General features: G+C 38.6%; 1 protein-coding gene across 3 annotated transcripts in view; it reads left to right on the plus strand.

The window, feature by feature from the left end:
• ZNF536 (zinc finger protein 536) overlaps positions 1 to 19,924 on the plus strand; it is a 292,886-nt gene that overhangs the window by 130,288 nt on the left and 142,674 nt on the right. For all 3 annotated transcript variants that reach the window (XM_075073677.1, XM_032764180.2, XM_075073678.1), the window contains one exon: positions 12,639 to 14,216. In XM_075073677.1, coding sequence (XP_074929778.1) covers positions 12,639 to 14,216 — 1,578 coding nt within the window. The remainder of the gene's footprint in view (positions 1 to 12,638; positions 14,217 to 19,924) is intronic.

Here is a 19,924-nt window from a genome sequence, read left to right on the forward strand (position 1 = left end):
TGATGGCACTGGTTCAGTGTTTGCACTTTGCACTGTTTGGTTAATGCACTTTGATTTATTATTGGTTTTGCTGTGGGTTTATTACTGAGTTTTGATGTTCTAATGGTAGCTGGGCTGCCTGCAATGCTATAATATTGGGTTTTTTTGTAATACATCCATGTTCACAAATAAAGGTTTTTATTTAATTACGAAAGTTTATTGCCCTCACTACATCATACAATGTGTATTTGAATAATAAAGATAAACACACAGTAAGTGACAACAGAGAACTTGCATCCAGACACAATTTCTGAGTGCATCTACGTACACCGATCCATACTGTAAATGCACAGCCCCCCTTTCACAAACAGCCATTTCATCCATAAGAAAATTTCATATCAATGCCCACATTCAATGCATACAGTGACAGTACCCTCCTCTTCATTGTGTGATATGACAGTACCTCAGTACCATGATGTGTGTACCGAAAGCATTGCTGTACAAAAACATTTCTAAGATAACTGTCCCCCATCTTCCATTGCCTGTGGAAGTCCATAATATTGGAGTGCAGAGCACCCCTGATTTTTGTTGCTTGGGTGCATCCTGCTCAAGCTGTGATAGATGCACTTCATGGCTGAGTAACTGAATTCAGCAATCTATTACTCTCATAGAGTCACTCAGGGGCAAATGGCTCACTTTTGGGTTCACAAAGTTCATGAAGACAGCAGCAAGTCACACTACTGCGGACAGCACCGATGACACAGACATCCAAGTGTCTGTAAACAGCACCAGCAGGATTTCAGTCTGTCAAACGCACAGTCAGCCGCCATTCTGTACCTGCTGAGTGTGTAAGTGAACCATCTTTTGCCAGGCCCTCTGAAATCAAGATATGGTTTCATAAGCCAAGGCAAAAGGGGTTACACAGAGTGCCCCAGGATAACAATGTCTATAACAATGTCATTTGGTGGGAATAGTGTCCCAGGCTGTCCATGAATGTAGATTCCTGACTGTCAGAAAACCCTGGCATCATGAACATTTCCAGTGCAGCTCACGTTGGCATCCATAAATCAGCCTCTTTGGTCTACAAGGGTTCTGCATAATAATGAATTAGTACCTTTTGTGGTTTATGTACTCATATGCTCCTTAAGGAAGGCAAACTTGAATCCCATCAAGGACCTTGGCACAGTTTGGAAACCCCGTTTTCTCAAACCGAGCAGTTACTTCCTGGCTATTGTTTATGCCCATTGCCTTTGAGTAAATCACGCTCCCAATTGCCTCAGAAGCCTCTGCCACCACTTTACTCACAGTTGACTTTCTAGCACCAAATTGGTTAGCGATGGATCGGTCACAGAATGAGGTAGCCAGCTTCCAGATAGTTACAGCAACCTGCTTCTGGACTTTGCTAGCCACCCTCATGCCACAGAGACTGTTGTGTCGTGATGCTGGAGGTTTGGGGCAAGGTGCTCATAAAGCCATATAAGGTAATTGATTTATTGGGGGAAAAAGTACAAGGCTTCACTGGGCAGGCTAAGTTGAGTCCCAACATCTTAATGCAGAGATTAGTTCTTCTCTGGCTGACTGAACAATATTCAGTCAGGAAGGAATTGTAAAGGGAGCATGTCACATCGATATTTGGCTGCCTCGTGAGAGGAAGAAAAAGCCCCTCCCACCAAAGCAACTGTAGAAAGTGGCAGTGCTTTAGAGTAACTCCAGTGATGATGGAGGAAGGAGCCTTAATGCTGAGATAGTTCCTTTAGATCTGAAGATCAGTGTTGTGGGTCAGAAGGGGTGTGTGTGTGTGCAGATTGCCCCCTTATAATATTCCTAGGTTACTTCTTTATGTTAGCCTGTCTAATTGGGGAGAGGGCCCTTAGTTTCTAGCTTCCACAGAACTATTCATTTTAGTGCAGTAGAGAGGACTTTACTACATGCTTGATCCCGGCAGCCAGATCAACTGTGGTATGGCTGGACAGACAATCCCAAGAACAAGGAGTTGTTCCCTAAGGAAGTGGAGAGCTCATTTGCTTCTCTTCTACCCTCACAGCTTCTTGCTGAAGAGGGTTTTGTTGGTTTGGGGTTACTGCTTTCCATACCAGCCTGACCTTTCTGTTAGGTCATCCTTACTGTAGAACATCTACCTTCTGAGCTTGCATGAGTCAGAAGTCTGTGGATATTTTGTGTTTGATAAGAGTATCGCCATGGTCAGATGTGACTCTCACAAACATATTATTTATAAAAACTAAGTGGTATAAGAATGGAATCACACAGCTGTATACACATTGCAACTAATTCTGATCTTCATTTGTACCAGTGGAAATCAGGAGTGACTCCATTAAGTCAAAGAAATTAAAGATTGCAAATAAGAATTTGAATGTGTCTAAAATTATGCCATGCTAGTAATAACTGATATTAAGCATATTAATAAATGAATTATCTAAATCCTACTGTTTCCTTAAATCATAGTAAAAACAAGTATCAGAGGGATAGCCGTGTTAGTCTGAATCTGTAAAAGCAGCAGAGAATCCTGTGGCACACTTATAGACTAACAAACGTTTTGGATCATGAGCTTTCGAGGGTGAATACCCACTTCGTCAGATGAATGTAGTGGAAATTTCCAGGGGCAGGCATATATATGCTAGCAAGTAAGCTAGAGATAACGAGGTTAGTTCAATCAGGGAGAATGAGGCCCTGTTCTAGCAGTTGAGGTGTGAAAACCAAGGGAGGAGAAACTGGTTCTGTAGTTGGCAAGCCATTAACAGTCTTTGTTCAACCCTGAGCTGATAGTGTCAAATTTGCAGATGAATTGAAGCTCAGCAGTTTCTCTTTGAAGTCTGGTCCTGAAGTTTTTTTGCTGCAGGATGGCCACCTTAAGGTCTGCTATAGTGGTGGCCCTTAGAAGCCCTGACCAGGCTTATTTATCTACTATCCAAGATCACAAACCTGGAAATCCTGGACGCCCCTACATCTTGGCATTGGCACTCTCACTGAAGGACTGTCTGATATGTGGACTCTCTACTCAGACCCTATGCCACCAGCACTCCCAGCTATCTCCGTGACACCACTGTTTTCCTGAGAAACTACAATGCATGGTCACCTCCAGGAAACACCATCCAGCCACCATGGATGTAGAGGCTGTCTACACAACTCCCATAACACGGATGGAATACAAGCTGTCAGGAACAGTATCCCTGATGATGCCCACAGCACAACTGGCTGCTGAGCTCTGTGCCTTTAACACACAACTATTTCAAATTTGATTAATATATATCTCCAGATCAAGTGGCACTGCATGGCCCCGCATGGCCCCACAATATGCCATATTTTTATGGCTGACCTGGAACAACGCTTCTCAGCTCTCGTCCACTTCACTCCCCTCTCTACCTACGCTACATTGATGACATCTTCATCATCTGGACCCATGGGAAGGAGAACTCTGGAAAAATTCCACCCGGATTTTCAACAGCTTCACCCCACATCACCTCAGCACTGCGACCGAATCTACACGGAGGTCCACTTTTAGACCCCGCCGTGCGAAATAGAGTGTATTGGTCACATTAAACACCACCCCTATATATCGAAAACACCCTCACCAACCACTATGGGCCTACCTTCATGCCTCCAGCTTTCCATCCCGACACATCACACGATCCTGTCTTACAGCCAAGCACTGAGGTACAACCGGATCCTGCTTCTAACCCCTCAGGACAGGAGACTAACACCTACAAAAATCTCCACCACTGAAGCCTTCTCAAAATACTAAGTGACTCCGCAGCGAGGAATAGAGGGTAATCAGGATCAACAGATGCAGACGTTGTACCCAGAAGCTACCTACTGACTGCTTAAGACAAACCCCAGACCAAGAAACCACAGGACTCACTGGCCATCCATACAGCCCCCAGATCTAAAACTCTCTCAATCGCATCATCAGGGATCTACACCCATCCTGGACATATGATCCCCACTTTCACAGGCCTTGGGTGGGCAGACCACCTATTTGCCCAACAGGACAACCTGCCACCTAAATGTATTCTCACCAGCAACTCACATGCCACCATCAGTAGCTCTAGCTCAGGAACCAATCCATGCAACAAACCCCGATGCCAACTCTGCCACACCTATCTACACCGGTACACATCACAGGACCCTAACCAGATCAGCCCGACAACCATCACTGGTTCATATCACCTGCACGTCCACCAATGTAATATTACGCCATCATATGCCAGCAGCTGCCCCTCTGCGTTTGTACATCAGTCCAACTGGACAGTCGTTTACGGACGAAGATAATGGACGACAAATCAGATATTAGGAATGGCAATATACAAAAACCTTGTAGGGTAGACATTCAACTCCTCCTTCGCCGCACCTATAGCAGACCTTAAAGGTGGCCATCCTGCAGCAAACAACTTCAGGACCGACTTTCAAGAGAAACTGTGAGCTTCATATTCATCTGCAAATTTGACACCATCGGCTCAGGTTGAACACAGAAGACTGTGAATGGCTTGCCAACTAAAAACCAGTTTTTTCCTCCTTGGCTATTTCACTACTTCAACTGCTAGAACAAGGGCGCTCATCCTCCCTGATTTGAACTAACTGTATCTCTAGCCTTCTTGCTAGCATATACTATACTGCCTCCTGGAATCCACTACATTTTATCTGACGAGTGTGGTTATTCACTCACGAGAGCTTCTATGATCCAAAACGTCTGTTAATCTTATAAGGTTGCCACAGGTTCTCTGGCTGCTTTTACAGATTCAGACTAACACGGCTACCCCTCTGATACTTGACACTAAAAATGGTGCTGTTTTAAATTAATTCAACTCACATTTTCTTCCTAAAAAGAGACTGGCTGTTGCCATTCTCTTAAGGTACGTGTAGTGGGATGAGCAGTGTGACTAATTAAGGAAAATGGGCTGTGTGCTCCAAGAGAAGACAATTTTGGTATTGAACATCCTTTATTCTTACATTTCTAAGACGAACTAAAAGGACTTTTCATTTCTCTAGATTTCTCCAGATTTCCCATCCTTAACATTGTACAGCTTGCCTTTTCCTGCCTTAATGACATCCCAAACTTTTGTTGAAAATAATTGATTGAATTTAAATTTCCTTAAAAGTTTAAAAGGTAATGTTACAGTATAAATTTCCTACCAAACACTAAGTAGGGAAATATCCATTAGTGAAATTAACTACAGTTTCTAGGTAGCTAACAATGTGCAGTATACAGTAGGGCATGGCTAATGAACACTGCAGTGGGTGATATTTCATTATACAAATTAATGCTCACATTTTAATGGGAAAGTCACATAATGAATCTCAGCTTCAGTGACAGCAATTAGAGACACAGATTGTCCCCTTCTGGACAAGGCACTGTTTAGCAATAAGCAGCTGTGTAAAAAGTCTTCAGGTTTACAACATATATATGCTTTGGGGGAATTAGTGTACAGTTTATATTAATGTACTGAAGCTTCACTGCAAAGGAACAACCATATTTATCTCTCCATGTACTAAGTAAAGACATGTCGAAAGACTAAATATCAGAGATGGGATATAAATAAATGAAAATGTTCAATTCTATAACTTTACAAAAATTAAAATCTTTTACTGTGCGTTGCATGATACAGGGAAAACCCTTATGTTACTGGGTCAGAAGCATCAAATACTTTTTGGGAAAGAGGGTATTTACATCTTACATATTTAGTTAAAATACTAGGGAGTAAGAAAAGAAGTATTCAACTGATAAGTCTGACAAACAGATTAATTGTGTGGTGAAACATGTGCATGATCCAAAAATAATCCTACAGAACCTTTGATATTCCATTTGGTTTAAAAAGTGTGACGTGAATGATTAGAATGATAAAAGAAATTACTGTGTAAGAATAGCCATAATAATGAACTAATTAAATCATACAGCAATTCATTTTTAAAATATCTACTGTACAATGGATTAAATAGGTAGGTTATCAATAACCAGTCCAATTATTTAAAAAAGCTATAAGATGTTTTCAATATTTTTATTAAACAATATTCACTGGAGTTATAAGCTGTTTGATTTCATGATGCTTACTGTGAAAGACAATAACTATTTCTTATGGTGAAGTACATGTGATCAAATTCTGGATGTCCATTGCCTGTGGGGGCTGGCAAAAAACCCTCTTCCAGCTGCAAGAGCACTGCATGTGAAGTAGATGTGCCTATCAATGGCTGCTATTAAGTGGAGAGACCACTGCACAATGGAAGAGCATTAAAGAGGATTGGCCTGGTGATCAAAGGGCAGGTCCATGTGTACACTCTCTAACAAGGCTTTTTTGCTTAAAAAAAATCACCCCTGGTTAAGAAGGGAGATGTAAGAAATAATCAAAAGTTTTAAAACCCCAAATCAAAAAAATAGAAAAATGAAGAAGCTGATAGCAGTAAGTACAAATTGGCAGCTAGGAAATGAAGACATATGATAAAGAAAATAAAAAGTATTGCTGAAAAATCTATGTAAAGGACAATAAAAAGGCATTATTTAAATATATCAAAAACAAATGCAATCCTAGCAATGTTATACATTTGATACTAGACAAGGATGGTAAATTTATCAACCATGATGCAGAAAAGGCAGAGGCATTCAATAAATATTTCTATTCTGTATACAGATAGAAGCAAGATGATGTATTCATATCTTACAGTGATAATAAAATGCTTTCTATGTCATGAGTAAGTAGGAAGGATGTTAAACAGAAACCATTAAAGTTAAACATTTTAAATCTGTAGGACTTGAAAACTTGTGCCCAGCATTATTAGAAGAATTGGCCAGTGACCTCTCTGAAGCATTAATGCTGATTTTTAAAAGTCTTGGAACATTAGGGAAGTTTCAGAAGAATGGAAAAAAAGCAAATGTTGTGCCAATATTTCAAAAAGGGAAAACAGAAAGACTTGGAAAACTATAGGTTGTTTAGCCTGACATCAATCCTGGGCAAAATCATGAAAAGGCTGATATAGAATGCAGTCAGTAAAAATTTAAAATATGGTATCATAATTAATGCCAATCAGCACAAATTTTATGAAATTAGATTTTGTCAAACAAATTTGATATTTTTTGATGAAATTACAAATTTGGTTGACTGTGATAACTTCGTTGTCACATTAGACTTCCATAAGCCACTTGACTTAACCCCATGTGACGCTGTGATGACAAAAAAAAATAGCAGTACACAAAACAAATGTGGCCTAGATTAAATGGATTAAAACACGGTTAACTGATAGATCACAAAATATACTGGTAAATGGGGAGCCAGCATCCAATGAGGGGATTTCTACTGAGGTCCTATGGGGAGATTTTCTTCATACAATGCTATGTAATATCTTTATCAATGATCTGGAAGACAATATAAAATCATTGCTGGTAAAATTTGTAATGTCACCAAACCTGGTGGAATGGTAAATAATAGTGGAGATAGCCAGTTATACAGACTGACCTGGATCACTTGCTAATGTGGGGTCATTTGAACAACATACATTTGGCTGTGTTAAAATGCAAGGTCTTATATCTAGGAACAAAGAGTGTAGGTCACGTTTATAAGATTGTGGGACTGTATTCTGCAAAGTAGGGACTTTGTAAAGGACTTAGGGATAATGGTAGATAAGCAGTGAGCATGAGCTCCTATGCAATGCTATAGCTAAGAGGGCAAACACAATCCTTGGAGGCATACGAAGGAAAACATGAAGTAGGAGTAGGAAGGTGGAGCAATCTCACAGCACACCAGTGAGACCATTACTGGAACACTGTGTCCAGTTCTGGTGTACACACTTCAAAAATAATTTCAAAATATTGAAAAGGTGCAGAAAAGAGAAAAGAAAAGATCAGTGATACAGATCTGGAAATCATGACGGACTAAAGAAGCTCAGTCTATTTGGTTTATCAAAGAGAAGGCTAAGAAGTGACTTGATTGCAATCCACAAGTACCTACATGGGTAAGAGATTTCTGACAAAATTTTAATCTAGCAGAAAAAAGTTATAATGATCCAATGGTTGAAAGTTGAATCTAGAAAATTCATACTAGCAATAAAGCATAAATTTTGAACATTGAGGGTAATTAATTTTTGGAACAGTTTACCAAGGGACCTGGTGGGTTCTTCATTACTTGAAATTTTTAAGTCAAGCCTGGTTATCTTTCTAACATGTATGCTTGATGCTGTAATTATTGTTTGAGGTTGTTCGGCTTCTGATTTGCACAAGATCAGTCTAGATGAGTGGTGGGCAACCTGCAGCCTGTGAGCTGTACGTGGCCACGATTCCTGGCCACTGGGAGCTGCAGGCGGGCCTGCCTGCGGACGGTCACAGTAAACAAACTATCTTGCGGCCCACCAGTGATTACCCTGACAGGCCGCGTGCAGGCCGCAGGTTGCCCATCATTGTCTAGGTGATCATAATTGTTCCTTCTTTCTTTAGGAATAGTCTGGAAATGGCCTCCAAATACAACCCAAAAATAGGATATTTATTTGCATAGAATAATTAGATTGCACATAAGGACATCAAGTGGAACTGGTAGTAGCCTGAATAGGTTATACATCCATGTTGCTTATGCAGAGTTGTATACATAGACACGGGTTGCATTGGAAAATATGTCTGTTTCCAGTTGTCTACCAGGAATTTATAAAGTTTTAACAGCAGTCTTTAATTTTATCATATCCTGATGTAAAATAGTTCTGTGATACGACTTATGCCTCGTAAATCAGATGTTAGATAGGTGAAAACTCTGATTATGCTGCTTAGATAGCTTCTCTATCCGTGGTTTTTATACCATGTATTGGGATAGTTTTAACAAGGTTGGAAAAAGGCTTGTGCAGCTGCAGACAGGGTTCAGGGAATTAGCAATATCAAGAGAATAAGTCCCATTCTGAATCACAAACAACGACTCTTGAATATATCAGACATTTGAAAAAATGTTTCCATCACCTCACATGGCAACTTTAATTTATGTAAACTGAAATTAAGTGTTAAAGCTCATCCAGACTCTGTTCTTGGCAGTGTTACCAGGTAATCATTACATGAGGATGAGCTTTCTGAAACATTTTTCAAAGTATTAGATACAAACAGTCTTCTAACAGAATCATGCCCAGCATTCATGTCCCACTTAGTCTTCCTTGAGCAAGTATTATTAAGATACCTGGCAGAATCACGGACTTGAAGTATCTGCCATTTTTTCGTTATACATCTTTGGTGGGAGAGGGGTAATTTCAGCAGTCCATAACTTCACTGTTGCAAATCACACTGGGGCTGAAATTTGGCATGTTGGTTGTCAAATTGGATAGATTGAATGCCATTTAAATATGTGTGACCAATTCTTTAATTTAGCGGTTGTTGGAGAATCTAAATTTAACAGGTTTGACGATGTATTTTCCCCCCAATGCCAGCCTCTGAAATTGCAGTAGTTAAGTTTGCAAGTGGATATCTGTAAAGTAATTATTACCCTTTAGCTGTTGTGATTGGAAAAAAATTGTTTTCAGGTGTACTATTTCCTTTGCCCAGTTTGGTAGGCCAAAGATGGCTCTGTGGATTGCTATATGATAGGTCAGAGACTAAGCCTTCATTTAAATCCTTGTTCCCAGCCTGGCAGGAGATAGGAGCATTACAGTGTAGTGGACTCAACTCCAATGGAAATGTACAATTTTTATCATGCTGTCTCAGTGGGTGGTCTCTTACAGACTAGTGTTGATGGAATGTGTTGGAAGCTGTGTCCAGGCCTCCTCTGTTGAAGGGAACTCTGCTGTGGAGCCTTTGAAAAGGTGGGGAAATTGAATATCTTCAGGGTTCAGCAATTAAAAATAAAAGTATGTTGTCAGTGTAGAATGCTCTGGACAGAAGACACTTTATAAGTGCAAAGCATATTAGTATTTCCTCTAGTTAGCATATTAATTTTCTTACACCCCTTATTAAATATACTTATTGCCTTAAGCACCTCCTGAGATGGGTACAGGATCATTAGTGCAGCCTACATTGTAGAATGTAAGTTTATACAGCATCTGCACTGGTAGAACACAGTTTCTAATGATGTCACTTGAAGTGCAGCACATATATCTATCAACTAGAGTTACTATAAATGTAAACGGTAAAAGTAATTGCATTTAAACATTTCCGCATAGGTATAGGTGATACCATGGAAGAGGTTTTTCAGGTAAGAGGAATGGGGGTTAGAAAATTCAGGCATTGAGCTCCAAAAGGTTTCTAGAGTCTTTTCTCTGCAGCCACACGATTGGCTCTTAGACAATGCTTTAAATCCATAATTTGCATCAAAGAGTATTAGAGACCACCTAACTATTTGATTGAAACAAATAGAAATAGAAAATAGGGACTACGTGAAATGGCTCCAAAACATGGAGCGCAAGTATGCTGTAAAACGAACGTTAATATGTGTGTCCGTATTTTTGCCAGGAGCAGAGTTATCACAGAATAGTCATGCTCCTGAAATTAATAATTTGCATGAGGGTATGTGCATAGAGGCTATTGCTATTTCAGGGTATAGATACATACAAATATGCAGAACATGACCTCTGATCCTTTTCCCTACCATAAAATGCTTTCAGTAGAAGAAGGCCTGCAGAATAGTCTCTTTGGGTTTGAGGGGAAAGCATTTCAGCTTTGTGCATCCTACTGTTTGGCATAGGTTGACTGGTAGGTTCTTCATGTACAGCACCAACTTGAATTTAGCCAATAGTTGGATTGATAAAGAGGGCAGTGGTGGGGTTCCAGAGACTAACTGGGTATTTGTGAAACACTCAGAAGTTGCACTGAAACTTTCAATTTGATTTCTCATGTTAAAATGTGTGGACCCAGGCCTAAAGTATGAACCATGTTAATTACCATCTCTTACGTGAACCAGGTTAATCAAACTTTGTAGAGGAGGGTGCATCATCATACAATAGGTGTTGGGCAGTATAGAGCCCTCGTGTCTCATAATTTAGCCTCAGGATTACAATATGGACCATGGCTAGAGTGTTTATAATTTTCTTTAGCCCTCGTAGAGTGAGAGAACACATTCAGCTACTGTATACATGATCAGTAAGCCTGTTAAGATAATGCTGTAGGGTCATTTTGATTGTTCCTTTTACATAATCTTGTTTAGCTGATTCAGATGATTGGCAGGAGGTGTAAAAATCCCAATATTTACCGAACTCTCATTTGAGCACTTAGTTTAAAAAATTAAAAAGTTTGAATACTTTCCATTTTCATTTTAAAAGGATTTTGAGGTAGTTAAGAATTAGTAGCTTTTCAATGAATTTGATAATCCACGTAATATGATACTTTTACTGTTATTCTGCAGGAAATTTTAAAACAATGAACTATTTGCAGGGTAGTGTTCACCGAAGGTTTGCCATTGCCTTTTAGATCAGAAAGAAAACAGATAAGAGAAAACATTTCCTTGTCTTTTTGAGGTTCCTCATAGAAATAATTGCTAATATTGACAGGCCATTATTAAAAAGAAGCTTACAGTACTGTCAAACTCCTGTCTCTTTCAGGGAGTATTTCTGCACTCAAGTCTACAAGGAACCCTTGATTGCTAACAAGTGCTTTGCATATATTTAAATTTACATTTATTTAGACACATTTTCTTTGTGGATATATATAAATCTATGATTGTATGTGAATATTTTATATATACTTAATATCGCTGAATTCTTTTAAATCATGGCAAGAAAAATAAAAGTTTAGTATTGAGTTCAAATATATATTTAATTCATGAAACCCATCTAATATGTTTTAAAATACTATTTAAGCTTACTCTCTAGAAAAGTGTTTATTATAGGTAAATTACACATTTTACTACTGGAGCATTAGAAATGCCATTAGTACAAATTTAAAGCACTGCAAAAACCAGTAGATAATGTTAATTTCAAATACAGAAAGTAAATATATTTTGTTCCTTTTTATTACTCACTTTCTTTTTAATTTTATTGACTGCTTTTTATCTTAACTATATGTCCTTACATGCTGCAATGCTAATGTACTGTAATGATATTAATATTTTATAGAATCTGTATTTATAGTTCTTTATTTAGAAACAATCCAGTAGGTCTGCAGATCTTTGAATCCTTCTGGAATGGTGCCCTCCAAATAATGATAAATTACTTGTGCAGTATGCCATTTGCTAATTATATCCATGATTTACTGCAAAGCAAGCCTTAAATCATTCATTTCAGTCTTGCGTAACAGTGCCATAAAATTTTTAGGTTTTAAAAATGGTTTCCATGTGTATAATTTAAACAAATTTTTAAAGCAATTGTGTATACAAAATATTGCAACTATCCATTTTTACATACTTTGTTTCTTTTTTCTAAACTTGTACTTCTAATGATTACTGTGGTGGAAATTGTTATGCTTCCTTTTCATAATCACAGCTTTTAATTCTACAACGGTTTTTACATGTTACATTAAGAAAAAGATAGCCAATTGTGTGTAGACAGTATGTCTTCCTGAATTGCCCCATGTGCTAGAAAATCATTTAAAAGATCTTAAAACTATAAATTATTTTCTATTAAAGTATCATTTAAAATATTAGCTGAAGGGTGGGTTTTTTTGTTTTAAAAGAACAAACGTTGATTTTTCTTCACTATTCCATAGACCGAAGCACAGATAACATACATTATATATTTATCTTTTTTGTATGTATTTTCAGGTGAGAAACCTTACAAGTGTCCACATTGTGACTATGCAGGCACTCAGTCTGCATCCCTCAAATACCACTTGGAACGGCACCACAGGGAGCGACAGAATGGAGCTGGACCTCTCCCTGGGCAGTCTCAAAGTCAGGAACACAAGGACGAAGCATCAAGTAAAGGATCTCTGTTTATTAGACCTGACATACTGAGAGGAGCCTTCAAGGGTCTTCCTGGTATTGATTTCCGAAGTGGCATGATCTCTCAGCAGTGGACATCAGGAATGCTTTCTTCTGGAGATCAACAAGGACAAGCAACTGGCATGTCTTCTGAGGTATCTTCAGAGAATATGAAGGGTTCTGACATATCTTCCAAAGGAACACACTTTTCTGAACTTGGCCGAGCATATCAGAGCATGGTTGGAAATGGTGTGAACTTCCAAGGGTCTTTGCAAGCTTTCATGGACAGCTTTGTCTTAACTTCCTTAAAGAAAGAAAAAGAAATGAAGGATAAAGCATTATCTGATTCACTTTCCATAAAAACTCTGGGCTCAGAGAGCGGTGAGGATAAAATAAATACCAAGTCCTCACAAAGAAAAACAGAAAAATCACAGTATGAACCTCTTGACTTATCTGTGAGGCCAGATGTTGCCTCACTTCCAGGTTCATCTGTTACAGTTCAAGACAATATTGCTTGGCATGGCTGCTTATTTTGTTCCTTTACAACGTCATCTATGGAATTAATGGCTCTGCATCTCCAAGCCAATCACTTAGGCAAAGCTAAACGTAAAGATAATATTTTAGGAAACAGCAAAGATCAATCTCGGGAGGCTTCAGCTTCAGCCAAAAAAGTCAGTTTGGTCTCCTCTTCAGTGCAATCCAGCAAAGAGGCAATAGTTTCAAATTTGATTAGCCAGCTGGACTCAGCTTCTGAGAAAATGACCCAAGGACAAAATAAAGAGATGCTGGGAGAACAAAAGAATGCTGCCTGGCCCAGCCATATGGATTCCACTTTTTGTAATTTTACAACAGACTTCTACAAGCAGTTTGGTGTTTATCCTGGTGTTATTGGCACAGGAGCACAAAATTCTTGCACCAGTAACAAACCCGAAGTGAAAACACAATCTGAAGATGACCCAAATATTTTGCTCTCTGACTCTGTAAATAAAAGTGCTACTGATGACCTGTCTGACATAGCTTCATCTGAGGATATGGAGTCCTCCAAGGAAGAAAACATTGAAGATGAGGACATTGAAACAGAACCAGATATTATGAACAAGCACTTATCTGCCCTAAATAAAGAAAGCAGCGAAGGAGGTGACAATATACAAAGCGCAGTCACCTCACAACCAACACCAGGACTAATATCACGGTTGCCACAAACAGAAAAGCAATGGCACAGCCAGAATCTTCTCTCCTCCCATGAAACTTCACAAGGTGTGATGAAAGCTGAACAAGTACAGGGTCCACAGGTCCTTGAGAAGCAGATGAACATGTTGTCAGTCCTAAGAGCTTATAGCTCTGATGGCTTAGCAGCCTTTAATGGACTTGCAAGTAGCACAGCAAGCAGTGGATGTATCAAGAGACCTGACTTGTGTGGTAAGTTTTAGACCTTCTTTCAGACCATTTCAGAAAACAATCCTGTGAATCACTAAGCTGCTCTCTAAACATGCTTAACCACATTTCTTAGTAAATTCAAATTAAAAATAAATGTTAAAAAAATCAGTGGGCAAAATTCTAATATATTACACGTGCAGCTCCATATAAATCAGTGAACAAGTAGCTGACAACAAGATAGTCTTCTATGTGCTGTCTAGAGTTACACACTTATACAATTTTTTTAGGAATGATACTGTTTATAAATTAAAGTAGCAGCAAATATAGACTATGCTAGTGGCATGTGCAGGGGACATTTACTGCTTCAATTTATTCAGAGGGGGAAAAGTTTTTTAAAAGTTGACATGGTAACTTGCAAACTTTTCAGTATTTAATTTTATAAAAATTTAAGAAAAACGCTGGATGCTTTGCCAAACCAACCTTTCTTTCTCATACTTTTTTCTTTATACTGAATTAGGATATATTAAATTCACACAACACTAACCAAATCAAATGCCAAGTGGGTGGCATTTGTAGTCAGGAACCCAATGTTTGTTCCCTCCTACCCCCTTCGCCATTTTTGTGACTTGTTTCAGTATGAAACCTATAGCTGTAATCTTTGATTATTTTCAGAGGTTAAGTAACTATATTTTCACTGTTCTAACTGGAGTTTGTACAAGTTGTGTATTACCTAAATAGGATTATGCCAGTAGGTAATTTAAGAACGCAAGCAAGCAAGAAAGAAAACTTTTATTCTTATTTATCTCTGATTTACTAAATTCGAGTTTTTCTTTCTCAGCTCACACAGTCTGTTTGCCAAAAATGAAAAGTTAAAAACATTTGGGGAGAATATAACAGCTTTTTATTTGTCTACTATTCTGTAAGCATAGGTCTGGCAGAATAACACTGTAATATGTAGTCCCTTTGAAAATCTGTGTCTTTTTCAAAAAGCAGTGTCAGCAAAGGATGGCAGTCCTCCGTTATATTTCCAATCACAAATAGATTGGAGTAATGTTGTTTCACTATACCTTCAAACTAATCAAAATAAAACTCGCAATCACAGTTGAGTGTTCATGACAAGATTTACTTCCTTTCCATTGTTTAGCAGGATAAAAGAAGCAGAAGCCCAGATTAATAAAGTTAGGACAACTCAAAATTTAGGCCCAGATCCTATAAACACTTGTAGCCCTTACTTAACTTTAAGCAAGGGGGAACTCCCATTAGCTTCAATGGAACTAAACATGGACTTTATGTTAGGCACATGCACAAGTGTTTGCAGGAGCTCTGGGCCTCAGTTGGTACAATGATTTTTCCTGATTAACTAAAAGATAACTACAGAGTTGGAAACGATTGCAGATTGTCAGAAATCACTAAATAGATTTCTGACAATTTGAAAAATATTGGCAGTTGCTTTTGTTATGTAGTTCAAAAAGCCCTACTTCCCATTTTGATTTTGATGCAAGGAATATAATTTACCAGTTTCACAGTCATAAATAAAAACTTGACAAATCATAATTTTAAAAATAAAAAAATTAAGACACTCCAAACTTTTTCCATTGCCTCAGTTTAGTTGCAGCGTTAAAAATAACATGCATTTTGCCCTTTCACATTACCCATAGGAATCTGCTTTCCAGCAAGAATCAAGCCACCAGAAAACATTTAACAAAACAAAAAAACCCTAATATTATTGAGATAATATTATTTCTGTTAGTTTTTTTCATTTTCAATCAATTCAGTGGGCATATTATGAGCTGCTGAGTTACAGTTTAAAGACTGACTCCCAAGCTCTGCCCAGTGATCCTGCATTTAACTTGAAGCATAAGGAAAAAAAGCAACACAGCATAAGCTTGTCTGTTCTATTTTGTAAGCTATTTTTTGTACTAAAAATGCAGTGCAAGTCCTCTTTTCTCCCCTCTCCAAAAATAGCATTTTCAAATTCTTAGCTGACATGTCTATTGTGTATTTGCAGAACATGACTAAAATGCTGAATATTTTAATATATTATTTAAAACATCTATATACCTCTTAACAAAAGAGGTCCAGGATCAACAAGCCCAGTGATGATGATTACTTATTTATTTGGTTAGATTAGACACCACCCAGTAACGACTTCTGTCTTGTGTTTTCATTTTCTCTATGACATTTTGTACTGTGAAATCGTGCTCCATCGGTGAGTGTTAGCATGGGGAGTCTCACCTGATGCTTCTCACTTGCAGATTAGTCAGCAGGCACCCTCTGTGAATTTATTAGCTCTAACCTTCCCACTTGGATGAAGACCGCCACCTCAGTAATGGGCCCTCTCTGTCTTTCACTGTCTCAGAGATCAGAAAGCTAGAGGCAGAGACCCAAATCTGTTATCAGGGCATCACTCTTGTGCTCAGGCATGAGGCCATAGAGATTGTACAAAATTGGTCCCTTTCCACATCTGATGATGTGCAAGTTACCACCATGTGGACATCAGCAACATCCTAGGAGAGAGAGCATTATGAGGACATGTCTTTGATGCAATCCTTGCACAATTGTTTTTTCCCTGTGTGATTGCTAAGAGAAGACTATTGTTCTTTCCAGAGTCAGAACAGATTTTTTTCTAATAACTGAAATAAAATATTATCTTTGTCTGAATTAGTTAAGATCACTGCTCCATTGGCACACCTGCTAAATTAGATTTCTGGATTCAGTAAAGCAGCTTTGGTTTTCAGAGATACATAAGGTCATCCTCAATTTTCAGCAGATTTTGCTTTTGGATTAGGGCTTTGTGGTTAAAGCACAGGAATAAGCACATGAAAATCTAATTTTTATTCCTCACTCTGCCACCAGCTTGCTATGTAACCTTGGCAAGTCACTTGACCTGGCTGTGCCTCAGTTTCCTCACGTAGAAAATGGATATAATGATGTTGTGAAGCATAATTCATTAATGCTTTTAAAATGCTTTGGGACACTTGAATGGAAGGCACTACATCAATATAAAGTATTATTATTTCATGTATTATACGAAAGTTACATTTTCCACATCAAGAAGTTTACTTAATAAATTACTTACAGACATTTTTAATATTTCCATTTACTTACATGGCTGGCTGGGGAGCAGAAGGGAGGGAGGTCTGACCACATTTTTGATGCACCTAGAACTATTTCTAAGTGTTCTTGACTTTCTTTAACTTCCCTGAACTTAGTATTGGAACCCTGAGTGGATATTTCCAAGAGCTGAACTAGATGGTCTCTGATACCTCATATTATTCAGGAATGTGGGCCTGCCTGTATATCTGGCAACTGATTTGTAGCACTCCATTTAGCTGTTGATAGTATTCATTTCACTTGGGGAAGGTGTAAAGAGGGATGCTTTTGTGTCATGGAAAGACTTCTGTCTGTTAAGGTATACTCAGTTGGAATATCCATATTTTTGCATCTTGAAATCTCTGTTTCCATTTGGAGATTGATGGGGGGCATAGTCTGTCCCTGTTCTATTACTAAAGGACTAGACAATCAGTATTTCTTTCCATTTAAGCCTCATCCATTTCACTACCTACATTTCCATGTACTTTTAGTTTTCTAGTCATAACATTGTTCTACCTCCTGTTTTGAGTCACTAATTTATACTAGGCTTGTACAGGATTTATTTTATGACATGACCCCATTTAGTATTTTTTTCTTTGTGTCTTAAGGGATCAGGAAGGAATTCCCCCCTCCCCATTGTATTCTGGGAGGTATTTTTTATCTCCTTCTTCTGAAGCATCAGGGTTGGCTACAGTTGGAGATAAGATACTGGGTGGGATGGGCCAGTGATCTGAGGTGGTACCAAGCAGTCTCTGTCCCTCAGGTGCTTACTCCCATCTAACGACTTGTTAGAGTTTAATGCCAGGACTAGATGATCCCTCCTGGCATTAAACTCTAACAGGTCGTAATATGTGGGGTTGGGAAGGAGTTTCCCCCTGGTCAGATTGGTAGTGATGAGGATTTTTCATTTTTCTCTGCAGCGTGTATGTGTGGCTCACTTGCCAGGATTATCTGGTTATATCTCACTTAATCATTTCCCTGTCATTCTGGAGGCCTCAGGCACTGATGCGCCTCAATCCCTCCTAATCTCTGCCAATGGCACATAACAGTCAAGTGTCCTGTGGGCTGGAATACTTGGGTCTAATTTTGGTTGTTGGGGTTAGTGTGCAGGTACTGGGTGGTGGTGGTGGCCTGTGATATATACGAGGTCAGACTAGATGGTCCCTCCTGGCGTTAACCTCTATGACTCTGACAAAAAAAAAAAATCTGTACTTTCCATTTACGCTTGGACTGTATTTAAGTTTTCAAAGAACAGCTAGTAGTCTTCCACACTATTGGACAGAGACAGTACTTAGCATCAGTTGGTTGTTTAATGATATAGTGGTACAGAACTTACACATATCGATGTCAGTTCCATGTTGTTCTAATAAATCTAATTCGCTTCCCCAAGCTCTCATGTTCCACTCCATTTGGTGCTGTCTCCCCTGCGCTGGCTCCACCCAATTATCTTTTTTGTCTTTATGTGAAAATTGGAGAGATCCTTGGTTTTGTATGTAAGCAGTGCTTTTAGGTTCTGATTCTGCAAAATACTGAGAAACTTCAGCTCCCCTTGAAGTCCAGAGGTGCCCCACACAGGCTCGGTCCCTGAAAGAGCAGTTTCTTAGCTTTTCTCAATCAGCGTTAGAGTGTGGAGCTGCTCTTAGCAGAGAGAAGGGGGCTGGAAGAAGAGGAAGATAGTTAGTGTCTTATTATTTTTGCTTTATTGACACATAATTATAGTACTTTACCCTGATATTTTAGTAGATGGATTTAGTCAGACTAAATGCCTGTTCCCTCAGGAGTCAAAACCAAAAAGATTTTAACACTGACTAACACCTTCAAAACTCTGTAGTGATAGCGCTAACAAATATAGTACACGTAATGGTTGCTGTAATTGTTTTTCTTGTGATAACTTGAACTTAATTCTTATTGTGGCTCATTTGTGCAATTAAACCCATTTTAGACAGAAACAAAAAAATCTGAAAAGTTCTAATGTTTTGGACAGCTGTGAGTAATAAAAGTTCAGTTTTAGTGCGGGAAATTGTAGTATGCATGTCCATTTGCAGTATCTTGTAATGCATTTAATTTAGTGCAAGGTACCACAAAAATTTGCTTAGAGCTGCAGTGTTAAGAGTAACCAGAAATGAAGTATTCTTTTCTTCTTTAGTCACTATAGAAACACATTAAGGATTTATTTTGATTTCTTTATCAGTTGGAGAGTTTTTGAAACTATTTAACTCACTTTTCAGTAGTGATTTTCCAGAGCTGGTTCTGATCTCAGAACTGGATCTTACACAAGTGTGTCTCTACTGACATTTCTGAATTTACTCTTGATTTACACCAATGTAAGTGAGATCAGAACTGGCTGGACCTTCAGTATTAGGTTTCAGCTGCATTTATGGATGAGACATTGCCATTTGCATGGCAATATCAAACCAAACTCATATGGCTTTCTTCCTTTTTTTAATTAACTGGGAATGCCAGTGATCCAGTGAAGTTTGCACTGCTGGATAACAGGGCTGGTCTGTGAATAGCATTGTATTTGCCAAATGGTTCACTAGTCATTTCAGCACAAACAAATGGATGGTGTCTGTAAGTCTGCAAACACTGTTGACATTTAGCCTTGTTTATGTTACTTTCCTTTTGCTGCATATTTTTGGCTTGAAAAGCTACTGTCT

Source organism: Chelonoidis abingdonii, chromosome 19 (genome assembly GCF_003597395.2).
Source record: "Chelonoidis abingdonii isolate Lonesome George chromosome 19, CheloAbing_2.0, whole genome shotgun sequence".
Taxonomy (NCBI): Eukaryota; Metazoa; Chordata; order Testudines; family Testudinidae; genus Chelonoidis; species Chelonoidis abingdonii.